The sequence below is a fragment of the Oncorhynchus masou genome, chromosome 5, assembly GCF_036934945.1.
Source record: "Oncorhynchus masou masou isolate Uvic2021 chromosome 5, UVic_Omas_1.1, whole genome shotgun sequence".
In the NCBI taxonomy this organism is placed as follows: domain Eukaryota; kingdom Metazoa; phylum Chordata; class Actinopteri; order Salmoniformes; family Salmonidae; genus Oncorhynchus; species Oncorhynchus masou.
This window is the reverse complement of record NC_088216.1, coordinates 91,955,026-91,973,269: the sequence shown is the minus strand read 5'-3', so window position 1 is coordinate 91,973,269 and position 18,244 is coordinate 91,955,026. Positions and strand designations below refer to the sequence as shown.

General features: G+C 43.2%; 1 protein-coding gene across 2 annotated transcripts in view; it reads left to right on the top strand.

Annotated features, from left to right (window-relative positions):
• Positions 1-16,412, top strand: part of znf831 (zinc finger protein 831) — a 116,371-nt gene extending 99,959 nt beyond the window's left edge. For both annotated transcript variants that reach the window (XM_064967073.1, XM_064967074.1), the window contains 2 exons: positions 9,249-9,853; positions 15,156-16,412. In XM_064967073.1, coding sequence (XP_064823145.1) covers positions 9,249-9,853; positions 15,156-16,199 — 1,649 coding nt within the window. In that variant the 3' untranslated portion in view covers positions 16,200-16,412. The remainder of the gene's footprint in view (positions 1-9,248; positions 9,854-15,155) is intronic.
• Positions 16,413-18,244: the final 1,832 nt, after the last annotated feature.

The window sequence follows — 18,244 nt, the reverse complement described above, 5'->3', positions numbered from 1 at the left end:
GTCTGTGTGTCTGTATATATGTTAGTGTGTGTGTCTGTGTGTCTGTATATGTGTTAGTGTGTGTGTCTGTGTGTCTGTATATATGTTAGTGTGTGTGTCTGTGTATATGTTAGTGTGTGTGGGTGAGCAGTCAGCCACGGCAGGAAAATGTCATGGCCTGGCTGAGCGTATGTCCTAAATGACACTCTATTCCCTGTATTGTGCACGAGTTTTGCCCTGGTAAATAAGGAATAGTGTGCCTAAAGGGTTGCTGGCAGTCTGTAGCAGTCTGTAGCAGTCTGTAGCTGTCTACTGCTGTCTGTAGCTGTCTACTGCTGTCTGTAGCTGTCTGTAGCTGTCTACTGCTGTCTGTAGCAGTCTGTAGCTGTCTACTGCTGTCTGCAGCAGTCTGTAGCAGTCTGTAGCAGTCTGTAGCTGTCTACTACTGTCTACTCCTGTCTACTACTGTCTACTGCTGTCTGTTGCAGTCTGTAGCTGTCTGCAGCTGTCTGCAGCTGTCTGTAGCAGTCTGTAGCTGTCTACTGCAGTCTGTAGCTGTCTACTGCTGTCTGCAGCTGTCTGTAGCAGTCTGTAGCTGTCTACTCCTGTCTACTACTGTCTACTGCTGTCTGTTGCAGTCTGTAGCTGTCTGCAGCTGTCTGTAGCAGTCTGTAGCTGTCTACTGCAGTCTGTAGATGTCTACTGCAGTCTGTAGATGTCTACTGCTGTCTGTAGCAGTCGATAGCTGTCTGTAGCAGTCTGTAGCTGTCTACTGCTGTCTGTAGCAGTCTGTAGCAGTCTACAGCTGTCTGTAGCAGTCTGTAGCAGTCTGTAGCTGTCTACTGTTGTCTGTAGCAGTCTGTAGCAGTCTGTAGTAGTCTGTAGCTGTCTGTAGTAGTCTGTAGCAGTCTTGCCCTGGTAAATAAGGAATAGTGTGCCTAAAGGGTTGCTGGCAGTCTGTAGCAGTCTGTAGCAGTCTGTAGCTGTCTACTGCTGTCTGTAGCTGTCTACTGCTGTCTGTAGCTGTCTGTAGCTGTCTACTGCTGTCTGTAGCAGTCTGTAGCTGTCCACTGCTGTCTGCAGCAGTCTGTAGCAGTCTGTAGCTGTCTACTGCTGTCTGTAGCTGTCTGTAGCTGTCTACTGCTGTCTGTAGCTGTCTACTGCTGTCTGTAGCTGTCTGTAGCTGTCTACTGCTGTCTGTAGCTGTCTACTGCTGTCTACTGCTGTCTGTAGCTGTCTGTAGCTGTCTGTAGCTGTCTGTAGCTGTCTGTAGCTGTCTACTGCTGTCTACTGCTGTCTGTAGCTGTCTGTAGCTGTCTGTAGCTGTCTGCAGCAGTCTGTAGCAGTCTGTAGCAGTCTGTAGCTGTCTACTGCTGTCTGTAGCTGTCTACTGCTGCCTGTAGCTGTCTGTAGCTGTCTACTGCTGTCTGTAGCAGTCTGTAGCTGTCTACTGCTGTCTGCAGCAGTCTGTAGCAGTCTGTAGCTGTCTACTGCTGTCTGTAGCTGTGTGTAGCTGTCTACTGCTGTCTGTAGCTGTCTGTAGCTGTCTACTGCTGTCTGTAGCTGTCTGTAGCTGTCTACTGCTGTCTGTAGCTGTCTGTAGCTGTCTACTGCTGTCTGTAGCAGTCTGTAGCTGTCTACTGCTGTCTGCAGCAGTCTGTAGCAGTCTGTAGCAGTCTGTAGCTGTCTACTACTGTCTACTCCTGTCTACTACTGTCTACTGCTGTCTGTTGCAGTCTGTAGCTGTCTGCAGCTGTCTGCAGCTGTCTGTAGCAGTCTGTAGCTGTCTACTGCAGTCTGTAGATGTCTACTGCTGTCTGTAGCAGTCGATAGCTGTCTGTAGCAGTCTGTAGCTGTCTACTGCTGTCTGTAGCAGTCTGTAGCAGTCTACAGCTGTCTGTAGCAGTCTGTAGCAGTCTGTAGCTGTCTACTGTTGTCTGTAGCAGTCTGTAGCAGTCTGTAGTAGTCTGTAGCTGTCTGTAGTAGTCTGTAGCAGTCTTGCCCTGGTAAATAAGGAATAGTGTGCCTAAAGGGTTGCTGGCAGTCTGTAGCAGTCTGTAGCAGTCTGTAGCTGTCTACTGCTGTCTGTAGCTGTCTACTGCTGTCTGTAGCTGTCTGTAGCTGTCTACTGCTGTCTGTAGCAGTCTGTAGCTGTCCACTGCTGTCTGCAGCAGTCTGTAGCAGTCTGTAGCTGTCTACTGCTGTCTGTAGCTGTCTGTAGCTGTCTACTGCTGTCTGTAGCTGTCTACTGCTGTCTGTAGCTGTCTGTAGCTGTCTACTGCTGTCTGTAGCTGTCTACTGCTGTCTACTGCTGTCTGTAGCTGTCTGTAGCTGTCTGTAGCTGTCTGTAGCTGTCTGTAGCTGTCTACTGCTGTCTACTGCTGTCTGTAGCTGTCTGTAGCTGTCTGTAGCTGTCTGCAGCAGTCTGTAGCAGTCTGTAGCAGTCTGTAGCTGTCTACTGCTGTCTGTAGCTGTCTACTGCTGCCTGTAGCTGTCTGTAGCTGTCTACTGCTGTCTGTAGCAGTCTGTAGCTGTCTACTGCTGTCTGCAGCAGTCTGTAGCAGTCTGTAGCTGTCTACTGCTGTCTGTAGCTGTGTGTAGCTGTCTACTGCTGTCTGTAGCTGTCTGTAGCTGTCTACTGCTGTCTGTAGCTGTCTGTAGCTGTCTACTGCTGTCTGTAGCTGTCTACTGCTGTCTGTAGCTGTCTGTAGCTGTCTACTGCTGTCTGTAGCTGTCTGTAGCTGTATGTAGCTGTCTACTGCTGTCTACTGCTGTCTGTAGCTGTCTGTAGCTGTCTAATGCTGTCTGCAGCAGTCTGTAGCTGTCTGTAGCTGTCTGTAGCTGTCTGTAGCTGTCTACTGCTGTCTGTAGCAGTCTGTAGCTGTCTACTGCTGTCTGTAGCAGTCTACTGCTGTCTGTAGCTGTCTACTGCTGTCTGTAGCAGTCTGTAGCTGTCTACTGCTGTCTGTAGCAGTCTACTGCTGTCTGTAGCTGTCTGTAGCTGTCTACTGCTGTCTGTAGCTGTCTGTAGCTGTCTGTAGCTGTCTACTGCTGTCTACTGCTGTCTGTAGCTGTCTGTAGCTGTCTAATGCTGTCTGCAGCAGTCTGTAGCTGTCTGTAGCTGTCTGTAGCTGTCTGTAGCTGTCTACTGCTGTCTGTAGCAGTCTGTAGCTGTCTACTGCTGTCTGTAGCAGTCTACTGCTGTCTGTAGCTGTCTACTGCTGTCTGTAGCAGTCTGTAGCTGTCTACTGCTGTCTGTAGCAGTCTACTGCTGTCTGTAGCTGTCTACTGCTGTCTGTAGCAGTCTGTAGCTGTCTACTGCTGTCTGTAGCAGTCTGTAGCTGTCTACTGCTGTCTGTAGCAGTCTGTAGCTGTCTGTAGCAGTCTGTAGCTGTCTACTACTGTCTACTGCTGTCTGCAGCTGTCTGTAGCAGTCTGTAGCTGTCTACTACTGTCTACTCCTGTCTACTACTGTCTACTGCTGTCTGTTGCAGTCTGTAGCTGTCTGCAGCTGTCTGCAGCTGTCTGTAGCAGTCTGTAGCTGTCTACTGCAGTCTGTAGATGTCTACTGCTGTCTGTAGATGTCTGTAGCAGTCTGTAGCAGTCTATAGCTGTCTGTAGCAGTCTGTAGCTGTCTACTGCTGTCTGTAGCAGTCTGTAGCAGTCTACAGCTGTCTGTAGCAGTCTGTAGCAGTCTGTTGCTGTCTACTGTTGTCTGTAGCAGTCTGTAGTAGTCTGTAACAGTCTGTAGCAGTCTGTAGCTGTCTGTAGCAGTACCTTGCTGTCTGTAGCAGTCTGTAGCAGTCTGTAGCAGTCTGTAGCTGTCTACTTTTGTCTGCAGCTGTCTGTAGCAGTCTGTAGCTGTCTACTGTTGTCTGCAGCTGTCTGTAGCAGTACGTAGCTGTCTACTGCTGTCTGCAGCTGTCTGTAGCAGTACGTAGCTGTCTACTGCTGTCTGTAGCAGTATGTAGGTGTCTACTGCTGTCTGCAGCAGTACGTAGCTGTCTGTAGCTGTCTGTAGTTGTCTGTAGCAGTTTGTAGCAGTCTGTAGTTGTCTGCAGCTGTCTGTAGCAGTACGTAGCTGCCTGTAGCAGTCTGTAGTTGTCTGCAGCTGTCTGTAGCAGTCTGTAGCAGTCTGTAGCTGTCTACTGTTGTCTGCAGCTGTCTGTAGCAGTCTGTAGCTGTCTACTGCAGTCTGTAGATGTCTACTGCTGTCTGTAGATGTCTGTAGCAGTCTGTAGCAGTCTATAGCTGTCTGTAGCAGTCTGTAGCTGTCTACTGCTGTCTGTAGCAGTCTGTAGCAGTCTACAGCTGTCTGTAGCAGTCTGTAGCAGTCTGTTGCTGTCTACTGTTGTCTGTAGCAGTCTGTAGCAGTCTGTAGTAGTCTGTAGCAGTCTGTAGCAGTCTGTAGCTGTCTGTAGCAGTACGTTGCTGTCTGTAGCAGTCTGTAGCAGTCTGTAGCTGTCTACTTTTGTCTGCAGCTGTCTGTAGCAGTCTGTAGCTGTCTACTGTTGTCTGCAGCTGTCTGTAGCAGTACGTAGCTGTCTACTGCTGTCTGCAGCTGTCTGTAGCAGTACGTAGCTGTCTACTGCTGTCTGTAGCAGTATGTAGCTGTCTACTGCTGTCTGCAGCAGTACGTAGCTGTCTGTAGCTGTCTGTAGTTGTCTGTAGCAGTTTGTAGCAGTCTGTAGTTGTCTGCAGCTGTCTGTAGCAGTACGTAGCTGCCTGTAGCAGTCTGTAGTTGTCTGCAGCTGTCTGTAGCAGTCTGTAGCAGTCTGTAGCTGTCTACTGTTGTCTGCAGCTGCCTGTAGCAGTCTGTAGTTGTCTGTAGCAGTCTGTAGCTGTATACTGTTGTCCGCAGCTGTCTGTAGCAGTCTGTAGCTGTATACTGTTGTCCGCAGCTGTCTGTAGCAGTCTGTAGTTGTCTGCAGCTGTCTGTAGCAGTACATAGCTTTCTGTAGCTGTCTGCAGCTGTCTGTAGCAGTACGTAACTTTCTGTAGCTGTCTGCAGCTGTCTGCAGCAGTCTGTAGCAGTCTGTAGCTGTCTGTAGCAGTCTGTAGCTGTCTACTGTTGTCTGGAGCAGTCTGTAGCGGTCTGTAGATGTCTGTAGCTGTCTGTAGCAGTCTGTAGCAGTCTGTAACAGTAGTTGTCTGTGAACCTACGTGTTGAGACAGGAGATGGCTGATAATATCAGTATAGCCAAGGCCATAGGGCTCTTTCAAACTAATATGAAATACAAGACTAATCATACTATCTCTATTGTCGTATTTATATTTTTCTAATGTCTTATTAAATGTCTCTAACTAATGTCTCTATTGTCTAATCCTACTGTTTCTAATGTCTTATTAAACTGTCTCTAATGTCTTATTAAACTGTCTGTCTTATTAAACTGTCTGTTTTATTAAACTGTTTCTAATGTCTTATTAAACTGTCTAATGTTTTATTATACTGTCTCTGTCTTATTAAACTGTCTGTCTTATTAAACTGTCTCTAATGTCTTATTAAACTGTCTCTAATTTCTAATTAAACAGTCTCTATGGTCTAATCCTACTGTTTTTAATGTCTTATTAAACTGTCTCTAATGGCTTATTAAACTGTCTGTCTTATTAAACTGTCTCGAATGTCTTATTAAACTGTCTGTCTTATTAAACTGTCTGTTTTATTAAACTGTTTCTAATGTCTTATTAAACTGTCTGTCTTATTAAACTGTCTTGAATGTCTTATTAAACTCTCTAATGTCTAATTAAACTGTCTATTGTCTAATCCTACTGTTTCTAATGTCTTATTAAACTCTCTAATGTCTTATTAAACTGTCTCTAATGTCTAATTAAACTGTCTCTATTGTCTAATCCTACTGTTTCTAATGTCTTATTAAACTGTCTCTAATGGCTTATTAAACTGTCTGTCTTATTAAACTGTCTCAAATGTCTTATTAAACTGTCTCGAATGTCTTATTAAACTGTTTCTAATGTCTTATTTTAAACTGTCTCTAATGTCTAATCCTACTGTTTCTAATGTCTTATTAAACTGTCTAATGTTTTATTAAACTGTATCTAATGTCTTACTAAACTGTCTAATGTTTTATTAAACTGTCTCTGTCTTATTAAACTGTCTAATGTCTTATTAAACTGTCTCTGTCGAATCCTACTGTTTCTAATGTCTTATTAAACTGTCTAATGTTTTATTAAACTGTCTCAAATGTCTTATTAAACTGTCGAATGTTTTATTAAACTGTCTCTAATGTCTAATCCTACTGTCTCTAATGTCTTATTAAACTGTCTAATGTTTTATTAAACTGTCTCTAATGTCTTACTAAACTGTCTGTCTTACTAAACTGTCTCTAATGTCTAATCCTACTGTTTCTAATGTCTTATTAAACTGTCTGTTTTATTAAACTGTCTCTAATGTCTAATCCTACTGTTTCTAATGTCTTATTAAACTGTCTCCAATGTCTTACTAAACTGTCTAACGTCTTACTAAACTGTCTCTGTCTAATCCTACTTTTTCTAATGTCTTATTAAACTGTCTAATGTTTTATTAAATTGTCTCTAATGTCTTATTAAACTGTCTCTAATGTCTTACTAAACTGTCTAATGTCTTACTAAACTGTCTCTGTCTAATCCTACTGTTTCTAATGTCTTATTAAACTGTCTAATGTTTTATGTTTTATTAAACTGTCTCTAATGTCTAATCCTACTATTTCCAATGTCTTATTAAACTGTCTAATGTTTTATTAAACTATCTCTAATGTCTTACTAAACTGTCTAATGTCTTATTAAACTGTCTCTAATGTCTTACTAAACTGTCTGTCTTATTAAACTGTCTCTAATGTCTCATTAAACTGTCTGTTTTATTAAACTGTCTCTAATGTCTAATCCTACTGTTTCTAATGTCTTATTAAACTGTCTAATGTTTTATTAAACTGTATCTAATGTCTTACTAAACTGTCTAATGTTTTATTAAACCGTCTCTAATGTCTTATTAAACTGTCTCTGTCGAATCCTACTGTTTCTAATGTCTTATTAAACTGTCTAATGTCTTATTAAACTGTCTAATGTTTTATTAAACTGTCTCTAATGTCTAATCCTACTGTCTCTAATGTCTTATTAAACTGTCTAATGTTTTATTAAACTGTCTCTAATGTCTAATCCTACTGTTTCTAATGTCTTATTAAACTGTCTAATGTTTTATTAAACTGTCTCTAATGTCTAATCCTACTGTTTCTAATGTCTTACTAAACTGACTAATGTCTTACTAAACTGTCTCTGTCTAATCCTACTGTTTCTAATGTCTTATTAAACTGTCTAATGTTTTATTAAACTGTCTCTAATGTCTTATTAAACTGTCTCTAATGTCTTACTAAACTGTCTAATGTCTTACTAAACTGTCTCTGTCTAATCCTACTGTTTCTAATGTCTTACTAAACTGTCTAATGTCTTATTAAACTGTCTCGAATGTCTTATTAAACTGTCTAATGTTTTATTAAACTGTCTCTAATGTCTAATCCTACTGTTTCCAATGTCTTATTAAACTGTCTAATGTTTTATTAAACTGTCTCTAATGTCTTACTAAACTGTCTAATGTCTTACTAAACTGTCTAATGTCTTATTAAACTGTCTCTAATGTCTCATTACACTGTCTGTTTTATTAAACTGTCTCTAATGTCTAATCCTACTGTTTCTAATGTCTTATTAAACTGTCTGTTTTATTAAACTGTCTCTAATGTCTAATCCTACTGTTTCTAATGTCTTATTAAACTGTCTCTAATGTCTTACTAAACTGTCTAATGTCTTACTAAACTGTCTCTGTCTAATCCTACTGTTTCTAATGTCTTATTAAACTGTCTAATGTTTTATTAAACTGTCTCTAATGTCTTATTAAACTGTCTCTAATGTCTTACTAAACTGTCTAATGTCTTACTAAACTGTCTCTGTCTAATCCTACTGTTTCTAATGTCTTACTGAACTGTCTAATGTCTTATTAAACTGTCTCGAATGTCTTATTAAACTGTCTGTTTTATTAAACTGTCTCTAATGTCTAATCCTACGGTTTCCAATGTCTTATTAAACTGTCTAATGTTTTATTAAACTGTCTCTAATGTCTTACTAAACTGTCTCTAATGTCTTACTAAACTGTCTAATGTCTTATTAAACTGTCTCTAATGTCTCATTAAACTGTCTGTTTTATTAAACTGTCTCTAATGTCTAATCCTACTGTTTCTAATGTCTTATTAAACTGTCTGTTTTATTAAACTGTCTCTAATGTCTAATCCTACTGTTTCTAATGTCTTATTAAACTGTCTAATGTTTTATTAAACTGTCTCTAATGTCTAATCCTACTGTTTCTAATGTCTTATTAAACTGTCTAATGTTTTATTAAACTGTCTCGAATGTCTTATTAAACTGTCTGTTTTATTAAACTGTCTCTACTGTCTAATCCTACTGTTTCCAATGTCTTATTAAACTGTATGTTTTACTAAACTGTCTCTAATGTCTAATCCAACTGTTTCCAATGTCTTACTAAACTGTCTAATGTTTTTTTAAACTGTCTCTAATGTCTAATCCTACTGTTTCTAATGTCTTATTAAACTGTCTCTAATGTCTTACTAAACTGTCTAATGTCTTACTAAACTGTCTCTAATGTCTAATCCTACTGTTTCTAATGTCTTATTAAACATTCTGTTTTATTAAACTGTCACTAATGTCTTACTAAACTGTCTAATGTCTTATTAAACTGTCTCGAATGTCTTATTAAACTGTCTGTTTTATTAAACTGTCTCTAATGTCTAATCCTACTGTTTCCAATGTCTTATTAAACTGTATGTTTTACTAAACTGTCTCTAATGTCTAATCCAACTGTTTCCAATGTCTTACTAAACTGTCTAATGTTTTATTAAACTGTCTCTAATGTCTAATCCTACTGTTTCTAATGTCTTATTAAACTGTCTCTAATGTCTTACTAAACTGTCTAATGTCTTACTAAACTGTCTCTAATGTCTAATCCTACTGTTTCTAATGTCTTATTAAACATTCTGTTTTATTAAACTGTCACTAATGTCTTACTAAACTGTCTAATGTCTTATTAAACTGTCTCTAATGTCTTATTAAACTGTCTAATGTATTAAACTGTCTCTAATGTCTAATCCTACTGTTTCTAATGTCTTATGAAACTGTATGTTTTATTAAACTGTCTCTAATGTCTTATTAAACTGTCTCTAATATCTAATCATACTTTCTCTAATGTCTTACTAAACTGGTTTGTCCTAAAGGAACCAAGAAGAGCTGTGACAGAGGAAGAGATGAGGTGGAGAAGAGAGGAGGAGATGAGGAGGAGGAAGACTCCAGAAGAACGAGTCTGAAAGATGAAGAGGTGTTAGAGGAGAGGGAAGAGGTGTTGGAAGAGAGTAAGGAGAAGGAGGAGAGTGAGGAGTGGGAGGAGAGGGTGGAGTGGGATGAGAGGGAGGAGAGGGAAGAGGTGTTGGAAGAGAGTGAGGAGAAGGAGGAGAGTGAGGAGTGGGAGGACAGGGTGGAGAGGGATGAGAGGGAGGAGAGGGAAGAGGTGTTGGAAGAGAGGGAGGAGAGAGATGAGAGAGAAGAGAGGGATAAGAGGGAGAAGAGGAAAGAGGTGTCAGAAGAGGGGTTGGAAGAGAGGGAGGAGAGAGATGAGAGAGAAGAGAGGGAGGAGAGGGAAAAGAGGGAGGACAGGGAGGTGGACAGGGAGGTGTTCAAGGAGAGGGAGGAGAGAGAAGAGAGGGAAGAGGTGTTGGAAGAGAGAGAAGAGAGGGAGGAGAGCGAAGAGGTTTTGGAAGAGACGGAGGAGAGTGAGGAGACAACGGAAACACCTGGCAATACCTCTGATGGGTTTAGAGGAGAGGTAAGTCAAGCGATGTGTCTATCTGTCTATACATCTATCAATCAAGAATACTTTCACTAGAACCAGACCTTAATCCTGCTGACAACTGTATGAAACTGTTATGTTCTCAGTGTTCATAAACTGAACTTCACTTAAATTACTCTGTCTGTTACTAAGAATGTGTAAGGTTCTTATTGAAATGAAATCTTCAGAGGCCAGTTTACAATAGACAGTAAGGTTTATTTACGAGAGCGCTGCTGTGCATATACAAAGACATTCCTTTTATAAGTTTCTCTTACCCTACACACATACACACCAACATAGGGATTTTCTCATGAGTCTCACCAGTTTAATACCACTCAGCTGACAGTTCCAGTCTTCCCCAGATACAAGAGCTCTGGAGGGGCCCTCCCTGTCCTAACTTATCTCCCCAGAGTTACAGCCAGGTTGGTTCAAACATAGGTTAATGCGTCTCTTTGTTCTCTTTCGACACACACATACATTCTTTTCTTCCTAGGTCTATGCTACACAACCCTTTCCTAATGAACAGACATTATTTATCACTACTAGAAAGACAGAGTAGAATTCTGTTAGTTATAATTCTATGTTAAATGTATACATCATTTAGTCATTATTCATAATAAATCCCATAACAATCCACACTTTGACCAAATATAAAAATCACACGTCTATTTGTATTAGATGTATGTACTGTTCTCCAAAATCAACCTAACAAATCAATATTTACAATGACTGTTCCAGGTCTACATCAGGATCAGAACTCTTCTTATCAGGATTCTCGTTATAATCTTCATCAAAGAAACAGTCTGAACATCAATACAAGAAAACACCTAAACATCAAAAATGGTCTCATCAAACATAGGCTCCTCGTAAGTGAATGAGCCGGATCCATCCACTAGGTCTGGGGTCATGTATTCATCATTCCACTGGTCAGAACTCGGGATCGGTCGCGATGTTGTCTCATCAACTTCTCCAGAGTTGTGGAAATGAGAACCTTTCTCACAACATCCGCACAAAACTAACACAGTCACACAGGTGAAGGTTACCCAAAACACAGTGATCATGACATTTATTCATTTCCCAAACACACTATCAAACCAATTTGTTAGAGCATTATCTACCCCAGAGTTCTCTGCCAGGGCCTTGGTCACTGATCCGTCAGGAGCTGTGTTATCGGGGATGAAAGTACAACATTCTGCTCCTAACCTCATACACCCCCCCACCCTTTTCAGCCAGTAACATATTCAAGGCTATTCTATCCTGACATCCCATCAACCAAGTTGTAGCTGTTATCACCAGAAGATGCTTGATTCCAATCCAGAACTCATCAAGTAACCCCCTTGTAACTCCAATGCTATCAATGTGAACTCTAGGGTCAAAAGATCCTTACGGAGCACTCCTTCTCTCTCTTCTACCTGGCTCTGGGTAAGGGTGAAGGACATGCCTAACTGCACTAGTGCACAACTACCGGTCCAATTGGTAGGCAGGTTAGGTCACAGTCTCATACCTCCACAAACCACTAGACATCCACTCGAGGCCTTTCCATCTGCCAGTCGAGCCCCTCATTGTCTTGCCGGTTGTAAAATTCTCTGTCCTATTGCATGTTCTTCCTTCCCCTACGTGCCACCCGTGTGTGATGTAGCGAGCCATACAATAATAATGTCCTCCTGAAACTGTGAAAGGGGGAATCTGGATGTCCTGGGTACATGGGGATTTAGATAATGCAGATCAATGCAACTGTCATTGTCTGGCTTCCCTGCCTTCATGAACAGCTTTACCATTCAGGCCATTCCCCTGGGTGCATAAATTCCAACCAATGGAAAGGGAATGGTTGTCAACTGAGGTTTTGCTGTGGCGCAGGCCTAACCTTCTCTTTCCCTATTGATCTGGCTACTGAATACATTCTAACCTGTTTTCACCTCAATCACTTCCTAAAGATCTTTTGTCTGCACTATCCACACCGGCTCTGGACGACTCTGCTGTCATTTTCTGTTTTGTCAGAGGCTCTGCTTGTATTCTGGCGGACTATAGAGCAATCATCTCCCCTAACTTCTTCTACCCGGAATGGCACTAGGGTGTCAACTGAAACCTTTACCTTCACTACACTCCTTGTTTATCCAGATCAAGTGATCTCTTATGCTTGGTTAATACAAAATCCTCATCGTCTATGTGTCAAGTTACTACCTTCTGAATTCTCGGATGGGTCATGTTGTATTTAGGAATATTGCTCCCACAATAAGACAGCTCAGACCAATCAGCACTCCTGTAAAGCCTCACCCCCTCCCAGAGAACATATCATCAGCCAGAGGCCAACCCACACGTTCACTTCTATGAACACACACAGGGAGGAAAGGTCGGGTTTAGGGAATCGTCGTTCGAGAGTTAACCCCCGAACCTTGTTGGTTTCGGTTCTGCTCCTAACCCTGTGATTGTTTGACAGTGTCAGTGTGTCTTACCCTCTCGGAATGTGTGATATGAACCCAGGTAGCTCCTTCAGCTATTCTCACCGCGAAGGCTGTCACCAGGAGTACTTGGTATGGCCCCTCCCAACGGAGCTGCTTCCCATCTATTCTCCTCAGGGACTGAATTGAGTGAATCACCTTCTCCAGTAATTCACCTGTAATGCATAAATTCTTGGGCATACAGGTTCGTCTTATTTGTTCTATCTTCAACTTCTATGCCTACTTGTTAGCTAGAATTTAAATTTTTTAAATTGGTTTATTATCCAATAGGCCACAAAGTGTTCTATCCTAGGCCCCCCTAGGCCCCATCCTATCCTAGGCCACAATTTACACATCCCCCCTTTGATACCTGGCTCTGCCCAGGTAACAACCTGTGATTGACTTAGGTAACTCCTTCAGCTATTCTCACCTTCTGTCACCAGGATTACTGATGCCCCCTCCCAATACAGCTCCTTCCCATCTATTCTCACCTCAGGGACAATTGAGGAGTACTTGGTAATCACCTTCCCAGTAATCCCATCCTGTAATGGGCTGGGCATCCCATCTATTTGTTTCTCCATAATTCACTGTAATGCCTAAATTCTTGGGCATACAGGTTCCCTTTGATTTGTTCTATCTTCAACTTCTATGCCTACTTGTTAGCTCCAATTTAAATTTTTAAAAGTAGCTGGTTTATTAACTTTGGGGGGGGGCATAGGCCACAAAGTGTTCTATCCTAGGCCCCCCTAGGCCCCATCCTATCCTAGGCCACAATTTACACATCCCCCCTTTGATACCTGGCTCTGCCCAGGTAACAACCTTGCCGCATCTCTAAACAATGACTTAGGTAAGATTAGTCAATTACAGTGCCTTGCGAAAGTATTCGGCCCCCTTGAACTTTGCGACCTTTTGCCACATTTCAGGCTTCAAACATAAAGATATAAAACTGTACCCGTTCTGATATTTCTTCATTTTATTTTTGGATTACAGTGGGGCAAAAAAGTATTTAGTCAGCCACCAATTGTGCAAGTTCTCCCACTTAAAAGGATGAGAGAGGCTTTTTAATGAATTTATTTGCAAATTATGGTGGAAAATAAGTATTTGGTCACCTACAAACAAGCAAGATTTCTGGCTCTCACAGACCCGTAACTTCTTCTTTAAGAGGCTCCTCTGTCCTCCACTCGTTGCCTGTATTAATGGCACCTGTTTGAACTTGTTATCAGTATAAAAGACACCTGTCCACAACCTCAAACAGTCACACTCCAAACTCTACTATGGCCAAGACCAAAGAGCTGTCAAAGGACACCAGAAGCAAAATTGTAGACTGCACTAGGCTGGGAAGACTGAATCTGCAATAGGTAAGCAGCTTGGTTTGAAGAAATCAACTGTGGGAGCAATTATTAGGAAATGGAAGACATACAAGACCACTGATAATCTCCCTCGATCTGGGACTCCACGCAAGATCTCACCCCGTGGGGTCAAAATGATCACAAGAACGGTGAGCAAAAATCCCAGAACCACACTGGGGGACCTAGTGAATGACCTGCAGAGAGCTGGGACCAAAGTAACAAAGCCTACCATCAGTAACACACTACGCCACCAGGGACTCAAATCCTGCAGTGCCAGACGTGTCTCCCTGCTTAAGTCAGTACATGTCCAGGCCCGTCTGAAGTTTGCTAGAGAGCATTTGGATGATCCAGAAGAAGATTGGGAGAATGTCATATGGTCAGATGAAACCAAAATATAACTTTTTGGTAAAAACTCAACTCGTCGTGTTTGGAGGACAAAGAATGCTGAGTTGCATCCAAAGAACACCATACCTACTGTGAAGCATGGGGGTGGAAACATCATGTTTTGGGACTGTTTTTCTGCAAAGGGACCAGGACGACTGATCTATGTAAAGGAAAGAATGAATGGGGCCATGTATCGTGAGATTTTGAGTGAAAACCTCCTTCCATCAGCAAGGGCATTGAAGATGAAACGAGGCTGAGTCTTTCAGCATGACAATGATCCCAAACACACCGCCTGGGCAACGAAGGAGTGGCTTCGTAAGAAACATTTCAAGGTCCTGGAGTGGCTTAGCCAGTCTCCAGATTTCAACCCCATAGAAAATGTTTGGAGGGAGTTGAAAGTCTGTGTTGCTCAGCAACAGCCCCAAAACATCAATGCTCTAGAGGAGATCTGCATGGAGGAATGGGCCAAAATACCAGCAACAGTGTGTGAAAACCTTGAAGACTTACAGAAATCGTTTGACCTCTGTCATTGCCAACAAAGGGTATATAACAAAGTATTGAGATAAACTTTTGTTATTCACCAAATACTTATTTTCCACCATAATTTGCAAATAAATTCATTAAAAATCTTATAATGTGATTTTCTGGATTTTTTTTCTCATTTTGTCTGTCAAAGTTGAAGTGTACCTATGATGAAAATTACAGGCCTCTCATCTTTTAATTGGGAGAACTTGCACAATTGGTGGCTGACTAAATACCTTTCTGCCCCACTGTATGTTACTATAGTTTTGTATTGTTTTCTTGGTATTATTCCTGCAGTGTTGGAGCTAGAAACACAAGCATTTCACTGCCCCTGCGGTAACATCTGCAAATATGTGTACATGACCAACAAACTTTGACGTGATTTTGATAAAGAGAAATGTTTGCTATGTGGGACACAGCTCTGGGTCAGTCTGGGTTGGTAGACTATCTATGTGTCTGTCTGATGATCTGTCTGTTTGGGCTGCTGACATTCCTTCTTAAACTATCCAAGACATTGTGGGGCTACTAGAATGACCTGGAACTGTTGCCCTTCCTCCCCATGCTTACATAGGAACTCTAAAACTCTGATACTTCTCTCTATGGCAGGATGAAGCAGATTCCCGTCACAGCATCTGGACATCGCTGCCACTTTACAGTTATCTATATCAGACGCCAACCAACGTGTCTCACAACCTTTCAAAGGACCCTCAGCAGCAGATCAACTTACCTTCAGAAAAAGACCCGTCGTATAACCAACAGACCAGCTCTTCAAATGACCCTGACCCCACCACCCTGACCCCACCACGGACCAGCTCTTCAAATGACCCTGAACCCACCACCCTGACCCCACCACGGACCAGCTCTTCAAATGACCCTGACACCACCACCCTGACCCCACCACGGACCAGCTCTTCAAATGACCCTGACCCCACCACCCTGACCCCACCACGGACCAGCTCTTCAAATGACCCTGAACCCACCACCCTGACCCCACCACGGACCAGCTCTTCAAATGAGCCTGACCCCACCACCCTGACCCCACCACGGACCAGCTCTTCAAATGACCCTGAACCCACCACCCTGACCCCACCACGGACCAGCTCTTCAAATGACCCTGACCCCACCACCCTGACCCCACCACGGACCAGCTCTTCAAATGACCCTGACCCCACCACCCTGACCCCACCACGGACCAGCTCTTCAAATGACCCTGACCCCACCACCCTGACCCCACCACGGACCAGCTCTTCAAATGACCCTGACCCCACCACCCTGACCCCACCACGGACCAGCTCTTCAAATGACCCTGACCCCACCACCCTGACCCCACCACGGACCAGCTCTTCAAATGACCTTGACCCCAACACCCTGACCCCACCACGGACCAGCACTTCAAATGAGCCTGAACCCACTGTATGCCATAGCACCCCAGTCTTTAGTGATACCAGCAGGGCAGGACAGACACACCCCTTCCCTACATCACAGTGTGTGAGCAGGTTTAGGGCCCCTACAACAGAGTGTGTGAGCAGGTTTAGGGCCCCTACAGTAGACTGTGTGAGCAGGGTTGGGGGAGTGCAGAGTAGTAGCCTGGAGGACCAAGAGGACAGTAGCAGTAGTGATGATGAAGGGAAACTGATTATTGAGCTTTAGACAGGAGTTAGATTTTCTACATAGGAATACAGACAGACTGGAAGAGGGGAGAAGGGAAGGAGGAGAGAAGGGGTGGAGGGAGGAGAGGGAGGACAGGAGAGGAGGGAGGGAGGGAGGAGAGAAGGGGAGGGTAGAGGGTGAAGGGAGGGGAGGGTAGAGGGTGAAGGGAGGAGAGGAATGGAGGAGGCTGGAAGAGGGGTGGAGGAGAGAAGGGGTGGAGGGAGGACAGGAGAGGAGGGAAGGAGGGAGGAGAGAAGGGGAGGGTGAAGGGAGGAGAGGAATGGAGGAGGGGAAGAGGGGAGGAGGAGAGAAGGGGGGGAGGGAGGGAGGAAAAGAGGGGAGGGTAGATGGTGAAGGGAGGAGAGGAATGGAGGAAGGGAAGAGGAAGGGTGGGAGGAGAAGAGGAATAACCTACAGGAATTTGACCTCTTTCCAAGCTTGTTTAAAGGAAGTGAATCCCTCTGGCAGACCTAAGGAGGATGGAGGTGGATGGGAATGTGGAGGTGGAAGAGGGGAGGAGGAGGAGAGGAACATGAAGAGGGGAGGAGAAGAAGAGGAGCTGGCCTGAGGAACACTGACTAACGTGGGGGAACGCATGGAGATTGAGACCATGGGTCATAAACAGGACCATGGGTCATAAACAGGACCATGGGTCATATACAGGACCATGGGTCATATACAGGACCATGGGTCATATACAGGACCATGGGTCATAAACAGGACCATGGGTCATATACAGGATCATGGGTCATAAACAGGACCATGGGTCATAAACAGGACCATGGGTCATATACAGGACCATGGGTCATAAACAGGACCATGGGTCATAAACAGGACCATGGGTCATAAACAGGACCATGGGTCATATACAGGACCATGGGTCATATACAGGAACATGTTGGTTACCAAGCTGTCATGGGTCATATACAGGACCATGGGTCATATACAGGACCATGGGTCATATACAGGACCATGGGTCATATACAGGACCATGGGTCATATACAGGACCATGGGTCATAAACAGGACCATGGGTCATAAACAGGACCATGGGTCATAAACAGGACCATGGGTCATATACAGGACCATTGGTCATATACAGGACCATGGGTCATAAACAGGACCATGGGTCATATACAGGACCATGGGTCATAAACAGGACCATGGGTCATAAACAGGACCATGGGTCATAAACAGGACCATGGGTCATAAACAGGACCATTGGTCATAAACAGGACCATGGGTCATAAACAGGACCATGGGTCATAAACAGGACCATGGGTCATAAACAGGACCATGGGTCATATACAGGACCATGGGTCATAAACAGGACCATGGGTCATATACAGGACCATGGGTCATATACAGGACCATGGGTCATATACAGGACCAGGGGTCATATACAGGAACATGGGTCATATACAGGACCATGGGTCATAAACAGGACCATTGGTCATATACAGGACCATGGGTCATAAACAGGACCATGGGTCATATACAGGAACATGGGTCATATACAGGACCATGGGTCATAAACAGGAACATGTTGGTTACCAAGCTGTCATGGGTCATATACAGGACCATGGGTCCTAAACAGGACCATGGGTCATAAACAGGACCATGGGTCATATACAGGACCATGTTGGTTACCAAGCTGTCAGGATACTCACCCTCTTTCCATGTGTCTCTGCTGTTTGACAGGAGAAACTGATACAGGATCCAACTTTACATTAATACACTTCTGATTGTTTGTTTTATTGGACTCAAATTAACCTGGAGTGACATATGTGGTATATAAGTGACAGACAAACATTTGATTTAATCAATATGGTGTACATTGTTTAATGTTGTTTTTCAGATGTTTTTCAGGTGTTTTATAAAAACAAAAGTTGGATAAAATTGTATCTGAAACCACGTTCAGCTAATCTAGACATTCATTTATTGTGTTTATTTTTTTATTTTACCTTTATTTAGCCAGGTAGGCTAGTTGACACCAAGTTCTCATTTACAATTGCGTGTCAAGAAGTCTATATGTAGCTGGTGTAT